At 46.1% G+C, this 25860-nt stretch overlaps 1 protein-coding gene across 1 annotated transcript; it reads left to right on the forward strand.

Annotated features, from left to right (window-relative positions):
• The first annotated feature begins 811 nt into the window (after nucleotides 1-811).
• Nucleotides 812-13076, forward strand: LOC142659978 (posterior protein-like). Its single transcript, XM_075836624.1, is given in 3 exon segments — nucleotides 812-1162; nucleotides 7569-8016; nucleotides 13057-13076. Coding segments are annotated over 3 exon segments (819 nt in total).
• The last annotated feature ends 12784 nt before the right edge of the window (nucleotides 13077-25860 follow it).

A 25860-nucleotide genomic window follows, 5' to 3' on the forward strand; every position in this document is an offset into this window, starting at 1 on the left:
TTTTTATATTTTATTTATTTGTTAAGTTGTTGCTGGCAAGTTAGGGTTATTACCCTGTTGATTGAAGTTTTCATAAGATCTAAAGGATAAAACCTCTAAGAGGAAAGTGAGGTCAGGATAATATCTGAGTTAAGAGGAAGTAGCCTTATGCTTCTATAGGGGATCACTCTTGGCCTGGATCTTCGATCTTTATTGGATCGAGTAGATGAGATACGGTCAATCAAGTGTAGGTGAAGTCATGAGACTCTGATTGTGGTTTGTTATAGAGTGTGATTTCCTTAGGCTTCGTTCACATCTGCGCCAGGGTCTAGTTCCGATGTCCTGTCGGAACGGGACCCTGACACAAATGGAAACCAAAGGTTTCCGTTTCCATCACCATTGATTTAAATGGTGATGGATCGGGTGCCAATGGTTTCCGTTTGTCTCCATTGTGCAAGGGTTTCGTCGTTTTGATGGATTCAATAGCGTAGTGGACTACAATATTGATTCCGTCAAAACGACAACAGAGACAAACGGAAACCGTTGGCAACGGATCTGTTACCATTGAAATCAATGTTGATGGAAACGGAAACCTTTTGGTTTTCGTTTATGTCAGTCAGGGTCCTATTCCGATGGAAAGCTCCATCGGAACGTCAGAATGGGACCCTGATGCAGATGTGAACGAAGCCTTAGGAAGGATTATATTAAATCCGAATCCCTGTTGTAAGTGAATGATCATTCACTGGTCCTTGCATTTGTTTGTTTTGTATGTTTCTGTGTGATATCTTGATATTGGTTGCTGAGTTCTTCTGTAATAATAATTGTAAATAACATGGAAGTTGTGAGTAATTTTATTGAGAAGTATGCATCTGCTTGTTTCAAAACTTGTGTGGATGATGCATTAACACATCACTTTAATTGCCTTATAAAACAATGTGATTGGCAGAATGAGAGCAGCAAAAGTAAAAGGTTAGACAAGTAAGTAAAAAAAGGGAAGTTAGCAATTTTTTTTAGCATGCTAATGAAAATGAAAGAGATTGCAGAACAGAAGGAATTGCAATGGTACTCAGAGAAGCCTCAGTTAAGAGGTGAACTGGATAAACTTGAACAGGAAGTCACTTTGGCTATTGCTAGTGCTGGAAATGATAATTGTGAAGATCTGGGAGATGAGGTGGATAGATTGGTACAACAGAATTGTAATTTGGATGTTAAAGGGGTTGTCCGAGATCCCAACATTTTTTCAAAAACTCTGTCATACATTACCCCTTATACAGACAACCTAAATAAAGCATTATTTTTTAAAAAAATTCTACTTAACACATTTCTTCTTTGAATTCAGCACAGTTTGTTTACATGCAGTTCAGCTCTGGTTTGTTGATCTTTCCTTGTGATGAAACTTTTTTCACGTGCACGCTCATTGCAGGCTGCAATGAGCGTGCACGTACCTTCCAAGAGTTCATGTGAGCTGTCCTTGCTCCTCCCCGCTGACCTCCTTCACTGGACTTGTCTTCTTGCTGACATTCTTGAAGGATGATGAGCAAATGTTACCCCCCCCCATTATGTTTTTCACATTTATGTTTTATTTCTCTTTTCACCTCTTCGTGTCTACCCTAAGGGTATGTTCACACGCACTAATTACGGACATAATTCGGGCGTTTTTGCCCCGAATTACGTCCGAAAATAGCGCCTCAATAGCGTTGACAAACATCTGCCCATTGAAAGCAATGGGCAGACGTTTGTCTGTTCACACGAGGCGTAATTTACGCGCCGCTGTCAAATGACGGCGCGTAAATAGACGCCCGCGTCAAAGAAGTGACCTGTCACTTCTTTGGCCGTAATTGGAGCCGTTACTCATTGACTCCAATGAATAGCAGCGCCAATTACGCCCCTAATGGACGCGGCGTTCAAGCGCCTGCACATGCCGGTACGGCTGAAATTACGGTGATGTTTTCAGGCTGAAACATCCCCGTAATTTCAGCCGTTACGGACGCCCTCGTGTGAACATACCCTAACCCTTGTCCGCCCTCCTCTATCTCATGTCTCTCTCCACTAAGGCTTTGTTCACACAGAGTTTTTTGGCAGGAACAATATCTGCCTCAAAATTCCGTCTTGAAGTTTGCGGCAGATTTACCTCTCCCTGCACGTTGTTTTTTGCGTCGTTTTTCCCGGCATTTTTTGTGCGCTGTTTGCGTTTTTCTTTGCCGATTTTTTCCGGGGCGTTTTTCCCTGACTTTATCTTGGCGTTTTTTGCTTGTTTGTTTGCGTCTTTTTTTGCGATGTTTTTGAATGTGTTTTTCGTTTCGTTTATCGTATCCTTTTTTTCGCGTCGTTTATCATTGCGTCTTTCGTGTGGTTTTCCCCGTTTTTTTTCGCAGCCTTCTTTGCCTCTTTGTTTGCGGCCTTTTTCGCGTCATTTTCCACTATATTTTTTTCGTCGTTTTGCGTGTCGTTTATCATAGCCTTTTTTTCAACGCTTTTCGCGTATTTTTTTGGGGTTTTTTTTTTCTGCATTTTTCATTGCGTCTTTCGTGGCGTTTTCCCTGTCGTTTTTCGTGGCGTTCTTTGCCTCTTTGTTTGCTGTTTTTTTCATGTTTTTTTTTTTATGTTTTTCCCCGCGTTTATCGTAGCCTTTTTGGCGTTGTTTTTTTATTGTTTTTTGCGGCGTTGTTTGCGGCTTTTTTTGCGTTCGTCCAGCCCCGTCTTATGCCTCATGCACACTTGCGTGTAAGATTGACGCCCGTGAGAAACGCATATGAAAACAGGCCAATTTAAAATAATGGGTCGCGTGTGCTGTGCGTGGTTTTCACGATCAGCACACGGGCGAGATTCACCCTGTTGAGAATGGGGCCTTAGGCACGATTTACACAAGCGTGAATCACGTCCGTGTGCTGTGCTTTGAAAAAACGCACAACACACGCGACCCATTTATTTCAATGGGGCCGTTGACACATGCGTGACTTTTCACGCAGCGAGAGTCCGCTGCGTGAAACATACTGCATGTCCTCTATTGGTGCGTTATCCTGCACCTACACTCACATTGAAGTCAATGCCTGCGTGAAAACCACGCACCGCACACACGTGTTTGGTGCGTGATTTACACAATTTGTTAGATGAAAAAAATGTGCTGGCTTTGTGAGTGCGTGAATAACACATGACAATCGAAAAGCACACTGATGCATAAGGGCGGATTTACACGAGCGTGTGCGTTTTGCGCATGCAAATACAGTGGCGTTTTGCGTGCACAAAATGCACTTGACAGCTCCGTGTCATGTTCACATGGATGCGCGGCTGCGTGCTTTTCGCGCAGCCGCCATCATTATGACACTACGTTTGGATGTTTGTAAACAGAAAAGCATGTGGTGCTTTCCTGTTTACATTCATACTTTTTACTGCTGTTGCGCGAATCACTCACGTCCCACGGAAGTGCTTCTGTGTGGTGCGCGTGATTTTTACGCACCCATTGACTTCAATGGGTGCGTGATGCTCGAAAAACGCAGAAATATAGAACATGTCGCGAGTTTTACGCAGCGTACTTACGCTGGGTAAAACTCACGGACAGTCTGCATGCCCCCATAGACTTGCATAGGTCCGTGCGACCCGCGTGAAAACCACGCGGGTTGCACGGACGTATAGCACGTTCGTGTAAATCCGCCGTAACGCACACACACAGACATGATTGACGCAAGTTTTTCACGCGTGTAAAATACACACGCTCGTGTGCATGAAGCCTTACTAATGGACGCTGTTAGACAGTAATGAACCAGTAATACATTTTAAAATAAATGAGGACATAGAAAAAATATTGTAATGAAATAACACACACAACACTGGTTAACGATTTTATTAAAAATAAAAAAGGGTGTCATTGAAGTAGTCCTTGACCTGTAAAAAACACATAACTAAGAAAAAAAAAGTGATGCTTAGATACACTGCTCATGTGTGATACTGTCTGTTTGACCATGTATCTAAGCCTACCACAAGGTAGCCTTAGATACATTACCCAAGCAGACAGTGTCACACATGGGCCATGTATCTAAGAATACATGTTAGGCTTAGATACAGGGCCCCAAAACACAAATCTTATACAGGAATAAAAAGAATGTCATCTGGGGTCCTGTATCTAAGCATACATTGTGTTAGGCTTAGATACAGGCTCCATGTGTGACAATTTTTTTTAGCCACTGTATCTAAGCCTAACAATGTAGGCTTAGATACAGGACCCCAGAAGATCTTTTACAGTTTAATATTATACGCTCTGCTCCGGGACTCCTGACATCGTAGCAGAGCCTATAATAGCGTAGTGCGGCTCCTCCTTGGGCCTGCTCGGTGCTACGGCGCAACGGTGTCCCGCGGGCCGCAGATAACAGCCTCAAGGGCTGCATGCGACCCGTGTGCTGCATCGAGTTGTCTGATCCCCTATCAAAGCCTACTATGTGTAGGCTTTGATAGGGGAAGAACTAAAAGTACAGAGGTCACTGTACCTCTCTAGTCCGCGGGTGCCGTCCCTCTTCACTTTTTTCACTGTGAACACGCATAGGCGCGCTCACAGTGAAAAAAAGCTGCATAGGCTGGGCGGGCACCCGCAGAAACGACACATCTCCAGTGACGTGTCGTGTCCCATCCGAGGTCTCGCTGGGGCGAGACCATGTGATCGGGACACGACACGACAGTGGAGGAGGAAGAAAACGTGACGTCAGAAGACAGGTGATCTGAAGAAAAGAGCTGCCAGAACGGAGAACAGAAGCAAGATTGCACAGGTAAGTATATTAGGGAATATTTAATGTGTGTATTGTGTGTTTAACTTTTAAATAAAAATTTATCTCGGACAACCCCTTTAAGTTGGATGAGTATGAAGAAAGATGTAGACTCCGAGAACAGTGAATTGCATCCCTAGAAGAGAGAGAAGCAAAACATGATGATGTTATGGTAGTGGTAAAGAATCAATTGCATGGTGCCACTTTACAATTAAGGCAAAGGGAGCATTAAGGGGTGTAGCTAAAGGCTCATAGGCCCCGATGCAAAAGTTCTTGTTGCCCCCCCCCCCCCCCGCAAACTTCTCATGACCGACGGTCCGCAGCTTTCAGCTGCATTGCTGGGTCTCCTAAGTGACCCAACAATGCAGCACTAGCAGCCAGGGGCGTCACTAAGGACTTAAAACATCAGGGGAAATAGCCCCAATACATATCTGTCCACCCAAAAAAAATGTGTGTACAGGAGACAGCATATCATATCTATGCCACTACGACCCTATAAACTATGGATAGGATTAGATACATTGGCTCAGCAGACAGTATCACACATGATAGGATTAGATGCAGTGGCCCAGCAGACAGTATCACACATGATAGGATTAGGTACAGTGGCCCAGCACAGTATCACACATGATAGGATTAGATGCAGTGGCCCAGCAGACAGTATCACACATGATTGGATTAGATACAGTGGCCCAGCAGACAGTATCACACATGATAGGATTAGATGCAGTGGCCCAGCAGACAGTATCACACATGATAGGATTAGATACAATGACTCAGCAGACCGTATCACACATGATAGGATTAGATACAGTGGCTCAGCAGACAGTTTCACACATGATTGGATTAGATACAGTGGCCCAGCAGACCGTATCACACATGATCGGATTAGATACAGGACTCAGCTCGCTGACATTGCAGCTCCAGCGCTGGACCCAGGAAAGGTAAGAATAATAATTGTTTTGCTTTTTTATGTGTTACTGATTATTTTTGTGTGTTTGTGTTTTTTTACAGGTTCGGTTGTTGGACTACTTCGGATTCGAGGACGACTTCAATGACGGCGTTTTTTTATTCTCAATAAAATGGTTAATGAGGGTTGTGTTTTTTTATTTCAATAAAATATTTTTTCTATGTGCTTGTATCTTTTTAAACTTTATTATCACCGCCTTAGTAATGGCCGCTGACTGATTGACAACCTCCATTACTAAGGCGGGGCTTAGTGTTAGCCGTTAGCCGGTGCAAAGGCTAACACTAACCCCCATTATTGCCCCGGTACCCACCGCCACCAGGGGTACTGGGAAGAGTCTGGTACGAACCAATACCCGACCATCTGTAGTGACGGCCAGGCACCGGGGCGGCCGCAGGCTGGTAGTACTAGGCTGGGGAAGGCCAAAACAGTGGTAATGCTGCCTGCTGCTGCTGTGTTGTATCTGGCTGGTTATGAAAATTGGGGGGGGGGGACCCGACATCGTTCTTTCCAATTATTTTTTATTTTATTTTTTTTAAGTGACGTGTGGTCCCCCCCATTTTTCATAACCAGACAGATACAATAAAGCAGCAGCAGCAGCCTAGCATTATCAGGGTGGGAAGGGCCACTGTTTTTGGCCTTTCCCCTCCTGATAATACCAGCCTGCGGACACCCCAGTGGCCAACCATCACTACAGATGGTCAAGTACTGGATGGTACCTGGCTCTTCCCAGCACCCCTGGTGGCGGTGGGTACGGGGGTAATAAAGGGGGTTAGTGTTAGCCTCTGCACCGGCTAACACTAAGCCCCGCCTTAGCAATGGATGCTGTCAATCAGCCGGCGGCCATTACTAAGGCGGTAGTAATATAGTTTAAAAAAAAAACACAAAGACATAGAAAACATATTTTATTGAAATTAAAAAAAAAAACACAACCCTCATTAACTATTTTATTGATAATAAAAAAAAGCCGTCATCGAAGTCGTCCTGGAAACCAACGTAGTCCAACGACCGAACCTGTAAGAAAACACACAAAAAAAACCGATTAGTAACACATGTTAGGCTTAGATACAGGGCCCATGTGTGATACGGTCTGTGGGATCCTGTATCTAAGCCTACCACAAGGTAGGCTTAGATATAGAGTCCAGCAGACAGTAATCTTACACAGTATAAGATTACTGTGTGCTGGGGCCCTGTATCTAAACCTACCGTGTGGTAGGCTTATATACAGGGCCCATCAGACAGGATCACACATGGGCCATGTATCTAAGCCTACCATGTGATTGGCTTAGATACAGGGCCCAGCAGACAGGATCACACAATCTGTGATCCTGTCTCATGGGCCCTCTAAGCCTGTTACATCGTAGGCTTAAAGGGGTTGTGCAGTCCCTAAACATTGATGGCCTATCCTCATCAATAGCTGATGTGTCGGGGTCCGTCTCCCGGGACCCGCCAATCAGCTGTTTTGAAGGGGCCGCAGCACTCGTACGACAGCAGCCTCCCCTTCATTTCACTTACTCGCTCACACTGTGAATCGCCAACACCGATTCACAGTGTGACCGGAATGAAGGGGAAGCCGCTCTCATATGAGTGCTGCGGCCCCTTCAAAACAGCTGATTGGCGGGTCCCGGGAGTCGGACCCCTCCAGTCAGGGCTACTAATCTTACCTTCCTCTTCAGCCGCGGCGGAGGTCCTGTCCTCTCAATGTTGTGTGCGGCGCATAGCGCTGTGACGTCATGCGCTGCGCACAGCGCTTGACGTCAGGACCTCCGCTGCGATCCGGAACCAGGAAGGTAAGTACAGTCTGTTACTATAGTAACAGGGGCACGCGGCCTGAGTTACTATAGTAACTTTTTATTGATGTGGTGCAGGGGGGCTGCATTGTAGTCAACCACAAGTGTGCAAATCTGCTGAACAACAGGAAAGAAATCGGAATGGGGTGGGGGGGGCAAGTACAACCTGTCTGCACTGCAGAAGACCTAGAATCAACCCCAAATCAGAGTTCCTCTCTCTCTACTCCTGTGTCTGAAGGAAAAAAACGAAGAAGAGACAATTTGCTTATTAATGGTAACAATCCTACCCAATCCACAACGCTTTCCATACAAGATAAGACAAACCTGTGCCAGATATTAGGGAAATTTGATACAAGTGCCTCACCCATTAGTCTTTCCAATAAATTGGAGGCTGTTGTAGCAAAATATAATTTGAACAATAGTGTATGGCTCCCATCCCAGCTTTGTGAGAATTTACAGCCGCCTTTTGGCACTCATGAAGGATTGCCTGCTGAACTTAACACCAACTGGGGAAAAAGAAGTGCAGGTCACTTCTTCAGACGTTTCTGGAGCTGTTTTTCATTGTTTTTTTAAAAAAAACAGCTCCCAAAACGGCCGTGAAAAACACGCGTCAAAAAAACTTCTGAAAATCAGGAGCTATTTTCCCTTGAAAATATCCGTATTTTCAGACTGTTTTTGCTAAGCGTGTGAACATATCCTAATAGGCATACAGCTGATTTAACCCCTTCCCTCCTCAGCCATTTTTCAGATTTTAACTTTTGGTTTTTCCTCTCCACCATCCAAAAGCTATAATTTTTTTTATTTTAGGGCTTGTTTTTTGCGGTACAAGTTGTAGTTTTTCATGGCACCATTTATTGTACCGCATAATGTCCTAGGAAGCTGAAAAAAAATTATTTGTCGGGTGAAATGCTGCACGTGCATGAGGTTTTGACAAACCCCATTCACATGAGTCAGGGCTTATTCAGACTAACGTGTTAATCGTCCGTATGAAGGACGTTTTTTTAATGGCCGTCACACGGCTTCATGTATTTCTATGGGGTTATTCACATGGTCGTTGTTCTAATGGACCGTGTGAAGGGCCTGTAAAAACTAGGACATGTCCTATTTTTGTGCGTATTCATGGATCCCTCAATAGACTCAAGTCTATGAGAGATCTTTGAAAACGGGTCCCGCACGGCTGCAAATCGGTCACGAAAAACTGGCGTTCTTCACATCTGATTTCACACACGTTGGTCTGAATATCGCCTTAGGCCTTATTCACACGAACGTGTCCATTTTGCGACAGGCAAAAAACGCTGCGTTTTGCGCGTGCAAAAGTTCAGTGTGGCATCTGTATATGGTGTGTGGCCGCGTGATTGTAACATACTTAATACTTTCTACAAATGGGGTCAGGGGAAATGAGAAGCAGGATGGATAGAGGAAAACACCCACCAGCTTGCAGGTCCGGTCAGCAGTGTAGAGGGGGTGGCAGGGGGGCGGGATCTCCACACGGAGCGTCTGCACATGCTGCATCTTCCCCATCCAGTATGTGAAGCAACAACAGGTATGAAGGTGGTGTTGCGAGGGGGGCTGTGAGCGTTGTGAGGGGGGGGGAGACAACAGCCCGGCGGGCCCCTTTTCTTCATCCATGTGGCCGGGCCCCTGACGGGAGTACTAGTAGTACTGCCCTGACCCCATATGATTAAAAGATGGCTGGACCATTGTACTTAATAAGCGTTTATTTTAATTTTGGGTCTCCCTTATTTCCTCATAGATTGTAAGCTCTTGCGAGCAGGGTCCTCACTCCTCTTGTTTTGAATTGTAAATTTGTTTTCTCAAAATGCAATGTCTGATGTTGTCTGTGCAATGTACCCCCTGAACTGTAAAGTGCTGCAGAATATGTTGGCACTATATAAATAAAGATTATTATTATTATTCTTTTGGCATTTGATGGCGGGATATGTATTTGGACCAAGATTTGTAAACTGGATAAAAGCTCTTTATAGGGACCCTAGAGCAGCAGTGTCATGGTCTGTGGATATGGGGACCCACTAGGCCGCACCACCGTAGCGGGAAGGCAGCTGGCAAAACAACAGAGCATCCCAGCAATACAAAGTCCCGCACTAGGGTACCTGAATAGTCCAGACAGTGGCCGAGCCTTTGGCATGGATGGAGGTGGGTGTGTCAGGGATCATTACTATGTATATTGTTTGAAAAATATTATCCTCAAACATATGTATATACATTTCAGTTCTTTGTGTAATATACTGATATATAATAAGTTCTTTGTTCATGTCGGACACACCTATGGAAGACACCGCCCCTGGAATGCAAGAAGAGTGAGTCTGAGAAGTTACAGCTGAGAAACCGGTGGGGGCTTGGGAACTCCCACATCTCTAGGGAGGAGGCATGTGTCTTTCTTTTTCTGTGTTTCTTTGTTCTGAATAAAAGTTTTAGTCTTCCTCCTGGCTAACGGAGGGGATGTCTACCAACATTACTCTGTGTGGTGTACTTCTTTCCAGGCATGCCTTCAGCTTTCAATTTACAGAGGTGGTTACTCTGTGTGAAATACAGACCTGACAGGTGCAGCAGGTTACGCCAGATGTGGTGGATGACAGCAGGTGCAGTAGGTTGCGCCAGACGTGGCGGATCACACTGGATGTGGAAGATGACACTGGACATGGCAGACGACAGCATATGCAGTGGGACACGACGCCAACACTAACAGGCTCATGAACAAGAACACAGCACGGGATATAGGATACAGGTAACAGGGCACGGGTAACAACAGGAGCGGGATAACACTAAGGGACCATTTGCAAGACTGAAATGGGATAAACTAACAACGCTCAGGCAAAGATCAAAAGGGTAGGGCCCTTTTTTTATAGTCCAGGGAATCATGGGCAGTTGATGATGATGACGATTCCATTTGTGCGCGTGCTTGCCCTTTAAGGACTAGGCACGAGCGTGCACTTGCACCCTACAGGACACAGCGGACCGGACCAGAAGTAAGCACTGGCATCTCCTGGCAAGGAGATGCGAGCCAGCGCTGACAGATCCATGGCTGCAGCCGTCCGGGGGATGGGTAAACCCGACAGTCCACGGCCATGGATGCTACAGTATCCCCCCTCTTACGTCCCCTCTTCTTGGGGTCAGAGCGAGAGAGGAACTTAATTAGAGCAGGGGCACCGAGGTTCTCTTCCGGCTCCCAGGACCTCTCCTCAGGACCAAACCCTCTCCAGTCCACCAAATAGAAAGTCCTTCCTCCTACCCATTTGCAGTCCAGGATCTCCCTCACCTCAAAACATCAGATGAACCGCTGGGAGCAATTGCGGGACTGGGAGTCTAATTGTAGCAGTTCAGGACCACAGGCTTCAGGAGGGACACATGAAAGGAGTTGGGGATTCTGTGGGTAGGAGGCAGCTGAAGCTTATAGGAGACAGGGTTTATCTGTTGCAATATCTCAAAAGGTCAGTGGAACCTGGGAGCAAACTTGTATGAATGCACCTTTAAACGAATGTTCCATGAGGACAGCCAGACTTTGGTATCTGGAAGATACTGAGGCAGCTCTCTTCTTTTTCTATCCACTTTTTGCTTCATGCGATCGACTGCCAGCAAAATAGAGGACCGGGTCTGTTGCCAGATTTGCAGAAAGTCCCCGAATGCAGAGTCAGCAGCGGGTACCTGAGAAGTAATTGACACAGGAAGAGGGACACTAGGATGTTGACTGTACACAATGTAGAATGTTGTAGAAGTGGTGGACTCACTCGTGTGGTTGTTATACGAGAACTTGAAGAAGCTGTACCCAGTTATTATGCTGTAAGGAGATGAATTGGCGGAGATAATTCTCCATGATCTGGTTAATCTTCTCGAGTTGCCATTGGACTGGGGGTGATAGGCTGAGGGAAAGTCCAATCTCACATCCAGTAGCTTACAGAAGGCTCTCCAGAATTTAGAGGTAAATTGAACCCGACACGATGTAAAGGGGCAAGCCATGCAAGCGGAAGATGTGCTGAATGAAGAGACCCGCCAGTCTGGGAGCTGAAGGTAGGCCGGTTAGCGGGATAAAATGTGCCATCTTCAAAAACCGGTCCACCACCACCCAGTGATGCATCCTGCTGAGGGAGGAAGGACTGCGACAAAGTCCATCGCAATGTGCTGCCAGGGGACATTGGGTACAGCCAGGGGTTGGAGCAGGCCGGCAGGCTTGGAGTAAGCAACCTTGTTAGAAGCACAAAGAAGAAGAAGAAACAAAGTCCACAACATCTTTGGGTAGCGTGGGCCACCAGAAGTGACAAGCAATCAGGTCTCGGGTCTTAAGAACACCAGCGTGCCCAGCCAGTTTAGAGCTGTGTCCCCAGCGGAGAATTCTTCTCGTGTCTGCCAACCGAACAAAAGTCCTCCTTGGAGGGTTGTCTCTAACCTGCAAAGGATTGGCAGTGACAATGCAGGACGGGTTTATGATACTTCGAGGGGACCATCTCAAATTACCTGGACAGGGCATCGGCTCTCACATTCTTGTCAGCGGCACGGTAGTGGAGCACAAATTGGAAATGGGTGAAGAACAGCGACCACCTGGCTTGACGGGGGTTTAGACGTTGAGCCGACTGGAGATAGGTGAGGTTCTTGTAGTCGGTGTAGATCAGGATGAGGTGAGCTGCGCGCTCTAGCAGATGTCTCCACTCTTCCAGAGCCAATTTGATAGCCAGTAGCTCCCAATCCCCAATAGAGTAGTTGCGCTCTGCAGAAGAAAACAGTCTCAAGTAATAGCCATATACTACTGCCTTTCCTTTGGAGCTCCTCTGGAACAGAAGAAGCGTCCACCTCCAATGACAACTGCCGAGACACGTCAGGATGATGGAGGATCGAGGCAGAAGTGAAGGCTTACTTGAGGCTAATAAATGCGGATTCTGCCTCTGGAGTCCACACTTTGGCGTTCCCACCCTTCTTGGTAAGGGTAGAGATGGGAGCTGTCAGTGATGAGAAGTTTGGGATAAACTGGCGGTAGAAATTGGAGAATCCCAGGAAACGCTGTATGGACCTCAGGCTTTGAGAACGTGGCCATTCCAGGACAGACTTTGCTTTTTCAGGATCCATCCTGAGACCTTGATCTGAGATAATGTAGCCCAGGAAGGGCAGAGAATTCTTTTCAAAGACACACTTCTCCAGATTGGTATAGAAACAATTTTCCATTAATTGCAGTAGAACCTGACAGACATGCCTCGGATGAGTCGTCGTATCTGGGGAGGAAATAAAAATATCATCGAGATAGACTGCAACACAGACATAGAGGAGATCTCGAAAGATATTATAGATGAATTCCTGGAAGACGCGGGAGCGTTACACAGTCCGAAAGGCATCACAAAGTATTCATAGTGCCTGTGTCGGGTGTTGAACGCTGTCTTCCACTCGTCGCCTTGATGGGTTCGGATTTGTCAAAAACATTTTAATATCTTTAAATGTGTGAACCTAAAGTTGCTTCACATGGACGGACAGTTGTCACTGAATCTCAAAGATCTGCTAAAACAGCCTACAGGGTGATGGCTATTCTATTCTAAGTCGTTTGGTTTATGGCTTTGCATTTCAGCTGTTACAAAGGCAACATGAGAAAACATGATGACATTGTATTTCTTATGGCTAAAGATATATAATACTGAAGAGGAGATTGGGATATTACCATATCTAGAATGTTTATGTGCAAGTCGAGGTTACCGCCTACTCTCATTTTCCTATAAATAAAGATGGATCCGCCCCCTAGGGCAGAGACTGTTTGAACACTGACGCTGCGTGTCATGGTCTCTCTCCGGCCGGCCGGCCGGCCTCTCTCAGATCCACCAGTGAGAGAGCATTCACTAATTTGGAACTTATAGACAAATGCAGATGATGTCCAACTTTAACGGACAACGTAAATTCTGCAGCGAGATTACTTGGGGGCTCTTGTCCGGGATTCTCAAAACAGATTGAAGGCGACAATCGGAGGTAGATGACGGAGAACTGAACACAAAACCGGTGAGTAAGAAATGTTATTCTTACAGTGCACTTCTCTCTTGATTTAGCTGCCGTCCAGGTATTGTCTCTTTTGACTATTTGGGAACCATGAACACCATTTGTCTATGAGTTGTTGTATGTTATAGGAATAGGTGTGTAAGTAGACACGAATCTGTGAGTGTATCTGTGAGAGGCTGAGATAAGGAAGCGTTCGTTTTCTGATCCCAAGACATACAGAAACAACCAAATACCGAGATAATACTAAACGGCCTGTTCGAAGTGTTCCCTCCGGCCCCTGGGTTTAGTCTTTATTAAGATCAGGTAGCAAATTGATCCTTGCAGAAGTGACGGGTAACCATCCCCGCCCAAGTTATTGTTAGGACTTTCGCGCATCCAGACTATGACCCATAGGAGGCGCACCTGGCCAGAAGAGTGTGTATGTAGGCTCATTTTCGGATGCCCAATCTTAATGAGTTGCTGATTATTAAGGGCCCCTAAGACAGTTAGACAGTTATGAATCATACCCATCCCTTTTCACAAAGTAGGTTAACGTAACTTATTTGGCAGCTGTTTAGGGTTAAACAGATTAGATACGTGGCTATCCTAATGACAGACTAAAAGACTTAGAAGAGTGCATATGGTAACACCCCTATGACAGACTAAAAGATTTAGCAGAGTGCAAAGGGAACCCCTAATGACAGTCTAAATGTAGGTTGAAGGGTTTAGTAGGCCAGGATTTAGCAGAGTTCATAGGGAACTCCCGTTTGACAGACTAAAATATTTAGCAAAGCGCATAGGGACATCTGGAGCTACTGTACGTGTGCCCAAAGTGCTGGCCAGCCAAGATGAAGGGACATGCCGCCCAATGTTTTGGGTGGGGGCAAAACCGCAGCAGAAATCGTTAGAAAGCTATGCAGGAAAAGGTTTAGTTTAGAACCTAGAGAAAATAACGTAGAAAGCGAGAAAGCTTAATGTTATACTAGATGTGTAATGACAGGGATAGGGAAACAGACAAGTGAGCCCTAATCTACCCGCCACTCAGTCCCTGCCTACTTGCAACGACCCGCCCTAGGTGACGGGGTACAACTGGGCGACAGTCCCTACACTCAGTAAGTGCACGACAGACAACCAGACAAGGAAACACAGAACAAAGGGAAACGGGGCAGTTGCCCACGGCAACACCGTGAGCAACAAGAGTGGTGAACGAGCCGAGTCAAACCAGGAGTGTACGAGGTACCAAACGCAGAGCAGGAGCGTAGTCAGTAAAGCCAGGGTCAAACCAGGAGTGTACGAGGTACCAAACGCAGAGCAGGAGAGTAGTCAGCAAGCCGGGGTCAAAATGAAGCAAGGACAATAGTACAAGACGATGCAGCAGGGCCAGGAAACCAAACGAAAAGAATCACAAGCAAAGGAGGAACAGGAAAGGCATGTATAAATAGACAGAGGGCGGGAGCTAGCTCCGTCTGGCCAGGCTGTGATAGGTTCTCCCACTCCCAAGCCTGCCACCCTGAGTGGTGGAAGATGGAGTCAGTCTCACAGACATAGAAGCAGGTGCAGACTGATTATCGATGGGCGTTAACCCCGAAGCTGTGCCTGGCAGATCCTTTACAGAAGAGCAACGAAGCTAATTAGGGGCATGGAGAATTTAGGTTATGAGGAAAAATTAAAAGAATTAAACCTATTTAGCCTTGAAGAAAGACGACTAAGGGGGGACATAATTAATTTATATAAATATATTAATGGCATATACAAAAAATATGGTGAAATCCTGTTCCATGTAAAACTGTTATGGCAGGAAGGAGGGGAAGGGGACAAGTGAGCCCTAATCTACCCACCGCCCTGTCCCTGCCTACTTGCCACGACCCGCCCTAGGCGTCGGGGTACAACTGGGCAGCGGTCCCTACGCTGACTAAGTGCAAGGGAATACAAACGGAACAAGCAAGGGAAGGGGCAGTAGCCCACGGAACACCGTGAGGAAACCAGAGTGGTGAACAAGCCAGTCAGGATCAGGATGTCACGAGGTATACGAACGCAGAGCAAGGAGCAGGAAGCAAGCCGGGGGCAGAGCGAAGCAGGATAAGCGGAAGCTGTAGCAAGGCTGAAGCAAGGCAGAAGCAGGCTGGAGCAAGGCTGTAGCCGGGCCAGGAAACCAGGAAGAATCACAAGCAATGAGGAAGAGAAAACGGCAGGTATAAATGGACAGGGGGCGGAGCTAACTCCGACTGACCAGGCCGCGATAGGCTCTCCCACTCCTGAGCCTGCCACCCTGATTGGTGGGAGCCGGAGTCAGTCTAAGAGGTCCGGCCTCAGGTGTCGATTGATTAATCCTGGGAGTATCCACAGACGTAGTGCCTGGCAGATCCTTTACAGTACCCCCCATTTTATGAGGGGCCACCGGACCCTTACTAAGAGGACCTGGTTTAGTGGGGAAGAGAAGGTGGAACCTACTGACCAATACCCCAGCGTGAACATCTCGAGCAGGTACCCAAGTCCTCTCCTCCGGCCCGTATCCTCTCCAATGGACCAGGTACTGGAGGGAGCCCTGGATCATCCTACTGTCCACAATCTTGGCCACCTCGAATTCCACCCCCTCAGGGGTGAGAACGGGAACAGGAGGTTTCCTCAAGGGGGACGAGGACGGGGAGCAGCGTTTAAGGAGGGAGGCATGAAAGACGTCGTGTATGCGAAAGGATGGGGGCAGCTCCAAACGCAAGGATACAGGGTTGAGGACTTCAATGACCTTATAAGGCCCAATAAATCGGGGAGCAAACTTCCTGGACGGGACCTTAAGGCGCAAGTTCCTAGACGACAACCACACCAGATCCCCGACGAAAAACCGGGGGTTAGCAGAACGTCTTCTATCAGCCTGAATCTTTTGTACGCTCTGGGACGCCTCTAGGTTCTTCTGAACCTGGGCCCAGACTGTGCACAGTTCCCGATGAACGTCCTCTACCTCGGGATTATTGGAACTACCAGGAGAAACGGAGGAGAACCGCAGATTAAACCCGAAATTACAGAAAAACGGGGAGACCCCTGACGAGTTACTGACCCGGTTATTCAGGGAAAATTCAGCGAGGGGAATGAATGAGACCCAATCAAATTGACAGTCAGAGATGAAACACCTTAAATATTGTTCCAGGGATTGATTAGTCCTCTCCGTTTGGCCATTAGTTTCGGGATGGAAGGCGGAGGAGAAGGACAGATCAATCTCCAACTTTTTACAAAAGGCTCTCCAAAATAAAGAAACGAATTGTACCCCTCTGTCAGAAACTATATTGACTGGGACCCCATGGAGACGCAGAATGTGTTTAACAAACAAAGAAGCTAACGTCTTGGCGTTAGGAAGTTTCTTAAGGGGCACAAAGTGGCACATCTTGCTGAAGCGGTCTACTACCACCCACACCACCGACTTGTCTTGAGATGGAGGCAAATCGGTGATAAAATCCATGGAGATATGGGTCCAAGGTCTCTGGGGAATGGGCAAAGACCGTAGTAAGCCCGCAGGTCGGGACCTAGGGGTCTTGGACCTAGCACAAACCTCACAAGCGGCGACGTAAGCCCTAACGTCTTTAGGAAACCCAGGCCACCAATAGTTTCTGGTAATGAGGTGTTTGGTACCCAAGATGCCAGGATGACCAGATAGTGCGGAGTCATGGTTTTCCCTAAGTACCCTTAGCCGGTATTGCAGGGGGACAAACAGCTTGTCCCCAGGGAGGTTCCCGGGAGCTGAACCTTGATCAGCCGCAATGTCAGAGACTAAATCAGAATCAGTGGCAGAAACGATTATACCAGGGGGTAAAATACAAGCAGGATCCTTCTCCGAAGGAGGATTGGCCATGAAACTACGTGACAGTGCATCAGCCTTAATATTTTTGGACCCAGCCCTATAGGTAACCAAGAAGTTAAATCTGGTAAAAAATAGCGCCAATCGAGCTTGTCTCGGATTAAGCCTCCGGGCAGATTCTAGGAAAACCAGATTCTTGTGGTCAGTAAGGACCGTTACCTGGTGTCTGGCCCCCTCCAGGAAGTGACGCCACTCTTCAAAAGCCCATTTAATGGCTAAAAGTTCGCGGTTGCCAATATCATAGTTAATCTCCGTGGGCGAAAACTTCCTGGAGAAGTAAGCACAGGGGCGGAGATGGGTGAGGGACCTGGTACCCTGGGACAAGACGGCCCCCACTCACACCTCGGACGCGTCAACCTCCACGATAAATGGCTCCCCTTGGTTGGGCTGAACTAGCACAGGGGCCGAGATAAAGCACTTCTTGAGGGTCTCAAAAGCCTGGACGGCCTCAGGAGGCCAGTGGAGGACATCAGCACCCTTGCGAGTGAGGTCCGTAAGAGGCTTAGCGACGACCGAGAAGTTGGCAATAAATCTCCTGTAATAGTTAGCGAACCCCAAAAAACACTGTAGCGCCTTCAGGGAGGCAGGTTGGACCCATTCCGCCACAGCCTGAACCTTGGCAGGGTCCATGCGGAATTCATGAGGAGTGAGGATTTGACCCAAAAATGGTATCTCCTGTACCCCAAACACACATTTTTCGGTTTTCGCAAACAGATTATTTTCCCGGAGGACCTGGAGCACCTTCCTGACATGCTCTACGTGGGAGGACCAGTCCTTGGAAAACACCAGTATGTCATCAAGGTACACTACAAGAAAATTTCCCAGGTAATCTCTCAGAATTTTCTGGAAGACAGCAGGGGCATTACACAACCCAAAGGGCATGACCAGATATTCGAAATGACCTTCGGGCGTGTTGAACGCAGTCTTCCACTCATCCCCCTCTTTGATGCGGATAAGGTTATACGGCCCCCGTAGATCAAACTTAGAGAACCATTATGCCCCCTGAACTTGATTAAAAAGATCCGGAATCAAAGGAAGGGGATACTGGTTCCTTACTGTGACCTTATTCAAGTTACGATAGTCAATGCACGGCCTAAGACCACCATCCTTCTTCCCCATGAAGAAGAAGCCAGCACCTACAGGAGAAGTCGAGGGGCGAATGAAACCCTTGGCCAGGCATTCTTGGATATATTCCCTCATGGCTTCACGTTCAGGACATGAAAGATTAAATATCCTACCCTTAGGAAGCTTAGCACCTGGTACCAAATCGATGGCGCAATCGTAATCTCTATGAGGGGGCAACACCTCGGAGGCCTCCTTAGAGAAAACATCAGCGAAGTCCTGAACAAACTCAGGTAGCGTGTTTACCTCCTCACGGGGAGAAATAGAGTTAACCGAAAGACATGACGTCAGGCATTCACTACCCCATTTGGTGAGATCCCCAGTATTCCAATCAAACGTGGGATTATGCAACTGCAACCAGGGAAGACCTAATACCAGATCGGACGATAATCCCTGCATCAACAGTACAGAGCACTTCTCCAAATGCATGGAGCCAACAAGGAGTTCAAAAACAGGAGTATGCTGAGTAAAATAACCATCAGCAAGAGGAGTGGAGTCGATACCCACTACCGGGACAGGATTAGGCAAATTAATAAAAGGCATTTTTAGAGACATAGTAAATTCCACAGACATGATATTAGCAGATGAGCCTGAATCCACGAAGGCACTGCCGGTGGCAGACCGACGAGCAAACGAGACCTGAAAGGGAAGCAAAATTTTATTGCGTTTCATATTAACGGGAAATACCTGTGCGCCCAAGTGACCTCCCCGATGATCACTTAGGCGCGGATTTTCCGGCTGCTTATTCTTGCGCCTGGGACAGGTGTTCAGTTGATGCTTGTCATCCCCACAATAGAAGCAGAGACCATTCTTCCTGCGGAACTCTCTACGTTGTCGAGGGGACACGGAGGCCCCGAGTTGCATAGGTACCTCCGAGTCTTCCGTGGAAGAGCGAGGAGACGGGACCTCGGGGGTAATCGCAGGGAAGTCAGAGGGGAAAACACTGAAACGTTCAAGCTGTCGTTCCCTGAGACGTCGGTCAAGTCGTACTGCTAAGGCCATAACCTGGTCTAGGGAGTTAGAAGAGGGGTAGCTAACAAGCAGATCCTTCAGGGCGTTAGATAAGCCTAACCTAAACTGGCACCTTAGGGCAGGGTCATTCCACCGAGAAGCTACGCACCACTTTCTAAAGTCAGAACAGTATTCCTCAACAGGTCTCCTACCCTGACGTAAGGTCACCAGCTGACTCTCGGCTAAGGCAGTCCTGTCAGTCTCGTCGTAAATGAGTCCGAGGGCAGAGAAAAAACGATCAACGGAGGAAAGTTCAGGGGCGTCAGGAGCCAAGGAGAAGGCCCACTCTTGGGGCCCTTCCTGGAGACGGGATATAATGATTCCCACCCGCTGGTTCTCGGAACCTGAGGAGTGAGGTTTTAGACGGAAGTAAATTCTGCAACTCTCCCGAAAGGAGAGAAAAGTCTTACGGTCTCCTGAGAACCGGTCAGGTAACTTGAGGTCAGGTTCTAGAGGTGAGGCGAGGGGTACTACTATGGCAGCGTCAGGCTGGTTGACCCTCTGAGCCAGGGCCTGGACCTGTAGGGAGAGGCCCTGCATCTGCTGGGTCAGGATCTCAAGGGGGTCCATGATAGAGTAGAAGAAAGGGTAGACTAGGTATGGGCTTGTGATTATGTTATGGCAGGAAGGAGGGGAAGGGGACAAGTGAGCCCTAATCTACCCACCGCCCTGTCCCTGCCTACTTGCAACGACCCACCCTAGGCGACGGGGTACAACTGGGCGGCGGTCCCTACGCTGACTAAGTGCAAGGGAATACAAACAGGGAACAAGCAAGGGAAGGGGCAGTAGCCCACGGAACACCGTGAGGAAACCAGAGTGGTGAACGAGCCAGTCAGGATCAGGATGTCACGAAGTATACGAACGCAGAGCAAGGAGCAGGAAGCAAGCCGGGGGCAGAGCGAAGCAGGATAAGCGGAAGCTGTAGCAAGGCTGAAGCAAGGCAGAAGCAGGCTGGAGCAAGGCTGGAGCCGGGCCATGAAACCAGGAAGAATCACAAGCAATGAGGAAGAGAAAACGGCAGGTATAAATGGACAGGGGGCGGAGCTAACTCCGACTGACCAGGCCGCGATAGCCTCTCCCACTCCTGAGCCTGCCACCCTGATTGGTGGGAGCCGGAGTCAGTCTAAGAGGTCCGGCCTCAGGTGTCGATTGATTAATCCTGGGAGTATCCACAGACGTAGTGCCTGGCAGATCCTTTACAAAAACCCCCTCAAAAAACAAGGGGGCACTCCCTCCGTCTGGAGAAAAAAAGGTTCAACCTGCAGAGGCGACAAGCCTTCTTTACTGTGAGAACTGTGAATCTATGGAATAGCCTACCGCAGGAGCTGGTCACAGCAGGGACAGTAGATGGCTTTAAAAAAGGGTTAGATAATTTCCTAGAACAAAAAAGTATTAGCTCCTATGTGTAGAAATGTTTCCCTTCCTTTTTCCCGTCCCTTGGTTGAACTTGATGAACATGTGTCTTTTTTCAGCCGTACTAACTATGTAACTATAGACTCTCACCTGCGCCCTGTTGGCCAGCTGCCTTACCGCCAAGGCGGTACGGCCCAGTGGGTCCACAGACCCTTTGTGACAATCTCCCATCATCTTTGCTCTCTATATAGAACCACTGACCATCAAGATAAGGCAGGATGATATGGTGGAGAGCTTTGGATGCGGGGGAGAGGACAAAATATCATTATATGCAGATGTGTTGATCTTTTTAGGCAATACGCATAGAACGCTGCATCAGGGTGAGGGCAGGGATAAAGGAATTTGGAAAAATGACTAGTCTAAAGAATAATTGGGGCAAGACTGGTCTTTTGCCTTTGGATGGGGACATTAAATATTAGAAAATAAAGGTTTTGGAGAAGAGACTTTTAAGTATCTTAAAAGTATCTTGGTATAGTGATATCTGGGGACATAGGGAGATATCATGAATTAGATGTAACCTCCTTACTGTAAAATTATTTAAAGAGATTCTGTAACCACATTATAAGTGCCCTATCTCCTACATAAGGAGATGGGCGCTATAATGTAGGTGACAGTAATGCTTTTTATTTAACCCTTTCATGACCAATGACGAAAATGAACGTCATGGTCGGCTGCTAGTTCCCGCACCTTGACGTTCATTTTCGTCAGCATTTCAAACTGTCACTCTGTGTAAACACAGAGTGACAGACGCGCGCTGACAGCTGTCCTAGACAGCTGAGACATCAGTCTCGCTGGACAGCGGACCATCGCCGCTGCTTTCGGCAGTTAACCCCTTAAGTGCGGCGACGGATTGCCGTCACCGCATTTAAGTGGTTTGAAGCACATCGGCAGCCCCCACGAAGTGATTGTGGGGGCTACCGATGCTTGTCGTGGCAATCGGAGATCAGACAATGACCTCCGGGTTGCCATGTACGGAAGCCTCGGAGGAGCAGCCTCCTGCCGGTCCCCCGAGGCTTCCTGTCAGTGTGACTGTCACGTCACAATGAGGGTATGTGCACACACACTAATTACGTCCGTTATTGACGGACGTATTTCGGCCGCAAGTACCGGACCGAACACAGTGCAGGGAGCCGGGCTCCTAGCATCATGCTTATGTACGATGCTAGGAGTCCCTGCCTTGCTGCAGGACAACTGTCCCGTACTGTAATCATGTTTTCAGTACGGGACAGTTGTCCTGCAGCGAGGCAGGGACTCCTAGCATCGTACATAAGTATGATGCTAGGAGCCCGGCTCCCTGCACTGTGTTCGGTCCGGTACTTGCGGCCGAAATACGTCCGTCAATTACGGACGTAATTAGTGTGTGTGCACATACCCTGACAGTTAGAGTACATTACACTACGTGTGTAGTGTAATGTACTCTAGCAGCGATCAAAGCTGCAAGTCTCAATGTCCCCTAGTGGGACAAGTAAAACAAGTAAAAATAAGTAATAAAGGTTTTAAAAAAAAAAAAAGTGTAAAAATGAGTTTATAAGTTATATAAACAAAAAATGTTTGTTTTTTTTACTATAATAAGACTTTTATTATAGAAAAAAAATGAACACTTTAAAGTACACATATTTGGTATCACCGCATTCGTAACGACCCCAACTATAAAACTGTAATGTTATTTTTCCCGCACGATGAACACCCCCAAAAAAATCAATAAAAAACTACGACAGAATCTTTTTTTTTGGTCACCACCGCTCCCTAAATAAAGAATAAAAAGTGATCAAATAGTCGCATGTACCCAAAAATAGTACCAATAAAAACTTCAATCCATCCCGCAAAAAACAAGCCCTTACACCGCTTTTTTGACTAAAAAATAAAAAAATTATGGCTCTCAGAATATGGTGACACAGAAAATTATTATTTTTATAAATAAGTGATTTTATTGTGCAAACGCTAAAAAAAAAGGACCAAACCTATATACATATGGTATCGCCGTAATCGTACTAACTCGCATAATAAAGTCAAAATTCCATTTATAGGGTATGGTGAATGCCGCAAAAAGAAAACCTAAAAAACAGTGTCAGAATTCCTGTTTTTTTGGTCAGGATTGCAAAAAAGTGTAATAAAAAGTAATAAAAAAAAAATCGCATGTACCCCAAAATGGTAATAATGAAAACTACAGATTGTCCCGCAACAAATAAGCCCTCACACAGCTCCGGTGGTGAAAAAATAAAAAAGTCCTGGCTCTCAGAATATGGTGATGCAAAATGTGCAGAGTGTCCAAAAGCTGATAAGATCGGGTGACATTTATCAGTGCGACACTGGTCACATATCTATGAATTATTATTTATTTACTGCATTATTATACCCTCTTATTATGCCCTGATGTTCTCCGCACAGATTACATATACCCTGATGTACTCCGCACAGATAACATATGCCCCCACATTATAAACTGAAATATCAGCGAAACCCCAAACAAAACTACTACCAAGCAAAATCTGCGCTCCAAAAGCAAAATGGCGTCCCTCCCTTCTGAGCCCTGCAGCGTACCCAAACAGCAGTTTGCGCCAACATATATGGCATCGCCATACCTGAGAGAACCCGCTTAACGTTTTATGAGGTATTTGTCTTCTGTGGCACAAACTGGGCGCAACATATTATGCACTAAAATGGCATATCGGTGGAAAATTGCAATTTTCACTTTGAACCATCCGCTGTGCATTAACCCCTTTGCGCACTATGACTTAATTGCCCGTCATGGTGCGGGGGTTGTATGGAGCCGTCTCACGTGCGGAGGCCGCTCCATACGCTGTGGGTGTCGGCTGTGTATAACAGCTGACACCCGGGACTAACGGACAGGAACAGCGATCACTCTGTTACAGAAGCCTGTAAGAATAACAATATACTGCAATACATTAGTATTGCAGTGTATTGTACCAGCGATCCAATGATCGCTGGATCAAGTCCCCTAAGGGGATTAATAAAATGTGTAGAAGAATTATAGTTATTAGTAGTGAGAATTATTATTATTTTTTTAAGTTAAAAAAAAAAAAAAAACCTTTTCCCATTTTTCTTCTAAAGTAATGTAAAAAAAAAATGAACAAAATTGGTATCGCTAAGTCCGTAAAAGCCTGAACTAGTACAATATACCATTATTTAATTTGCACAGTGAACACCTTAAAAAAAATTAATAATTGAAACCGCTGTTTTTTTTTCTTTGTCACCTTAGCTCTAAAAAAAATGTAATACAACTTTTTAATCACTTTTTATGTACCAAAAAATGGTACCAATAAAAACTGCAGCTCCTCCCGCAAGAAATAAGCCCTCATACCGCTCTATTGATGGAAAAATAAAAAAGTTATGGCTCTTGGAAAGTGGGGAGTGAAAATGTAAAATAAGAAAGCAAAAAATGGATCAGTCCTGAAAGGGTTAATTAATTTCTCATGAAAAAACATATGACCCCATGTGGGGTATTTCCGTACTCGGGAGAAATTGCTTTATAAAAAAAATTGTTGTTTTTTTTTCCTCCTTTATCCCTTGTGAAAATGACAAAATTCAACATTTTAGTGGAAAAAATTTTGATATTCAATTTTCGCGCCCTAATTCTAATAAACTCTGCAAAAGACCCATTCAAATTCCTTGAAGGTTTTTCCAAAATGGGGTCACTTTTGGTGGGTTTCCACTGTTTTGGTCCCTCCAGTGCATTGTAAATGCGACATGGCACCGAAAACCATTCCAGTGAAATCCAAATGGTGCTTCTTCCCTTCTGAGCCCTGCTGTGGGTCCAAACAGCAGTTTATTACCACATATGGGGTATTGTCGTAATCGGGAGACATTGCTTTACAAATGTTGGGGTGCATTTTCTTCGTTATTCCTTGTAAATATTAAAAATTTCTATGTTGTTTCAGAAAAAAAGCGCATTTTAATTTTTACAGACTAATTCCAATATATTTAGCGTAAACCCTGTGTGGTCAAAATGCTAACTATGCCCCTAGATAAATACCTTAAGGGGTGTAGTTTTCGAAATGGGGTCGTTTATGGGGAGTTTCTATCGTTCTGGCAACTCAAATCTTCTCCAAATGTACAGTGGGGCCTAAAACATTTTCAAGCAAAATATGAGTCCTGAAAGCCTCCGGGTGCTCCCTTCCTTTGGGGCCCTGCCGTGTGCCCAAACAACGTATTAGGGCCACAATGGGGGTATTTTTGAAAACAGGAGAAACAGGGTGATAGATTTTGGGGTGTCTTTCTTCATTTTCATGTTCGCTTTACAAAGAAATCGGTCTTCAAACTAATACTTTTATGGAAAAAGTGGAATTATTATTATTTTTTTCACCTGTTATGCATTAAATTTAGCAAAAACTGTGGGGTCAAAATACTTACTATACAACTAAATAATTACGTTATGGGGTCTAGTTTTCTAAATGGGGTCGTTTATGGGGAGTTTCTATCGTTCTGGCAGCTCAAAACCCCTCCAAATGTACAGTGGGGCCTAAAACATTTTCAAGCAAAATATGAGTCCTGAAAGCCTCCGGGTGCTTCCTTCATTTTGGGCCCTGCCGTTTGTCCAGGCAGCGCATTAGGGCCACAATGTGGGTATTTTTGAAAACAAGAGAAACAGGGTGATAGATTTTGTGGTGTGTTTCTTCATTCTGAGGTTCGCTTTACAAAGAAATTGGTCTTCAAACTGATACTTCTATGAAAAAAGTGAAATCATTTTTTTTTCACCTGTTATGCATTAAATTTAGCAAAAAACTGTGGGATCAAAATACTCACTATACCCCTAAATAAATACCTTATGGGGTCTAGTTTTCTAAATGGGGTCGTTTATGGGGAGTTTCTATCGTTCTGCCAGCTCAAAGCCTCTCCAAATGTACAGTGGGGCCTAAAACATTTTGGAGCAAAATATGAGTCCTGAAAGCCTCCGGTTGCTCCCTTCCTTTTGGATCCTGCCATGTGTCCAGGCAGCGCATTAGGGCCACAATGTGGGTATTTTTAAAAACAGGAGAAACAGGCTGATAGATT

The sequence above is a fragment of the Rhinoderma darwinii genome, chromosome 8 (genome assembly GCF_050947455.1).
Source record: "Rhinoderma darwinii isolate aRhiDar2 chromosome 8, aRhiDar2.hap1, whole genome shotgun sequence".
Classification (NCBI taxonomy): Eukaryota; Metazoa; Chordata; class Amphibia; order Anura; family Rhinodermatidae; genus Rhinoderma; species Rhinoderma darwinii.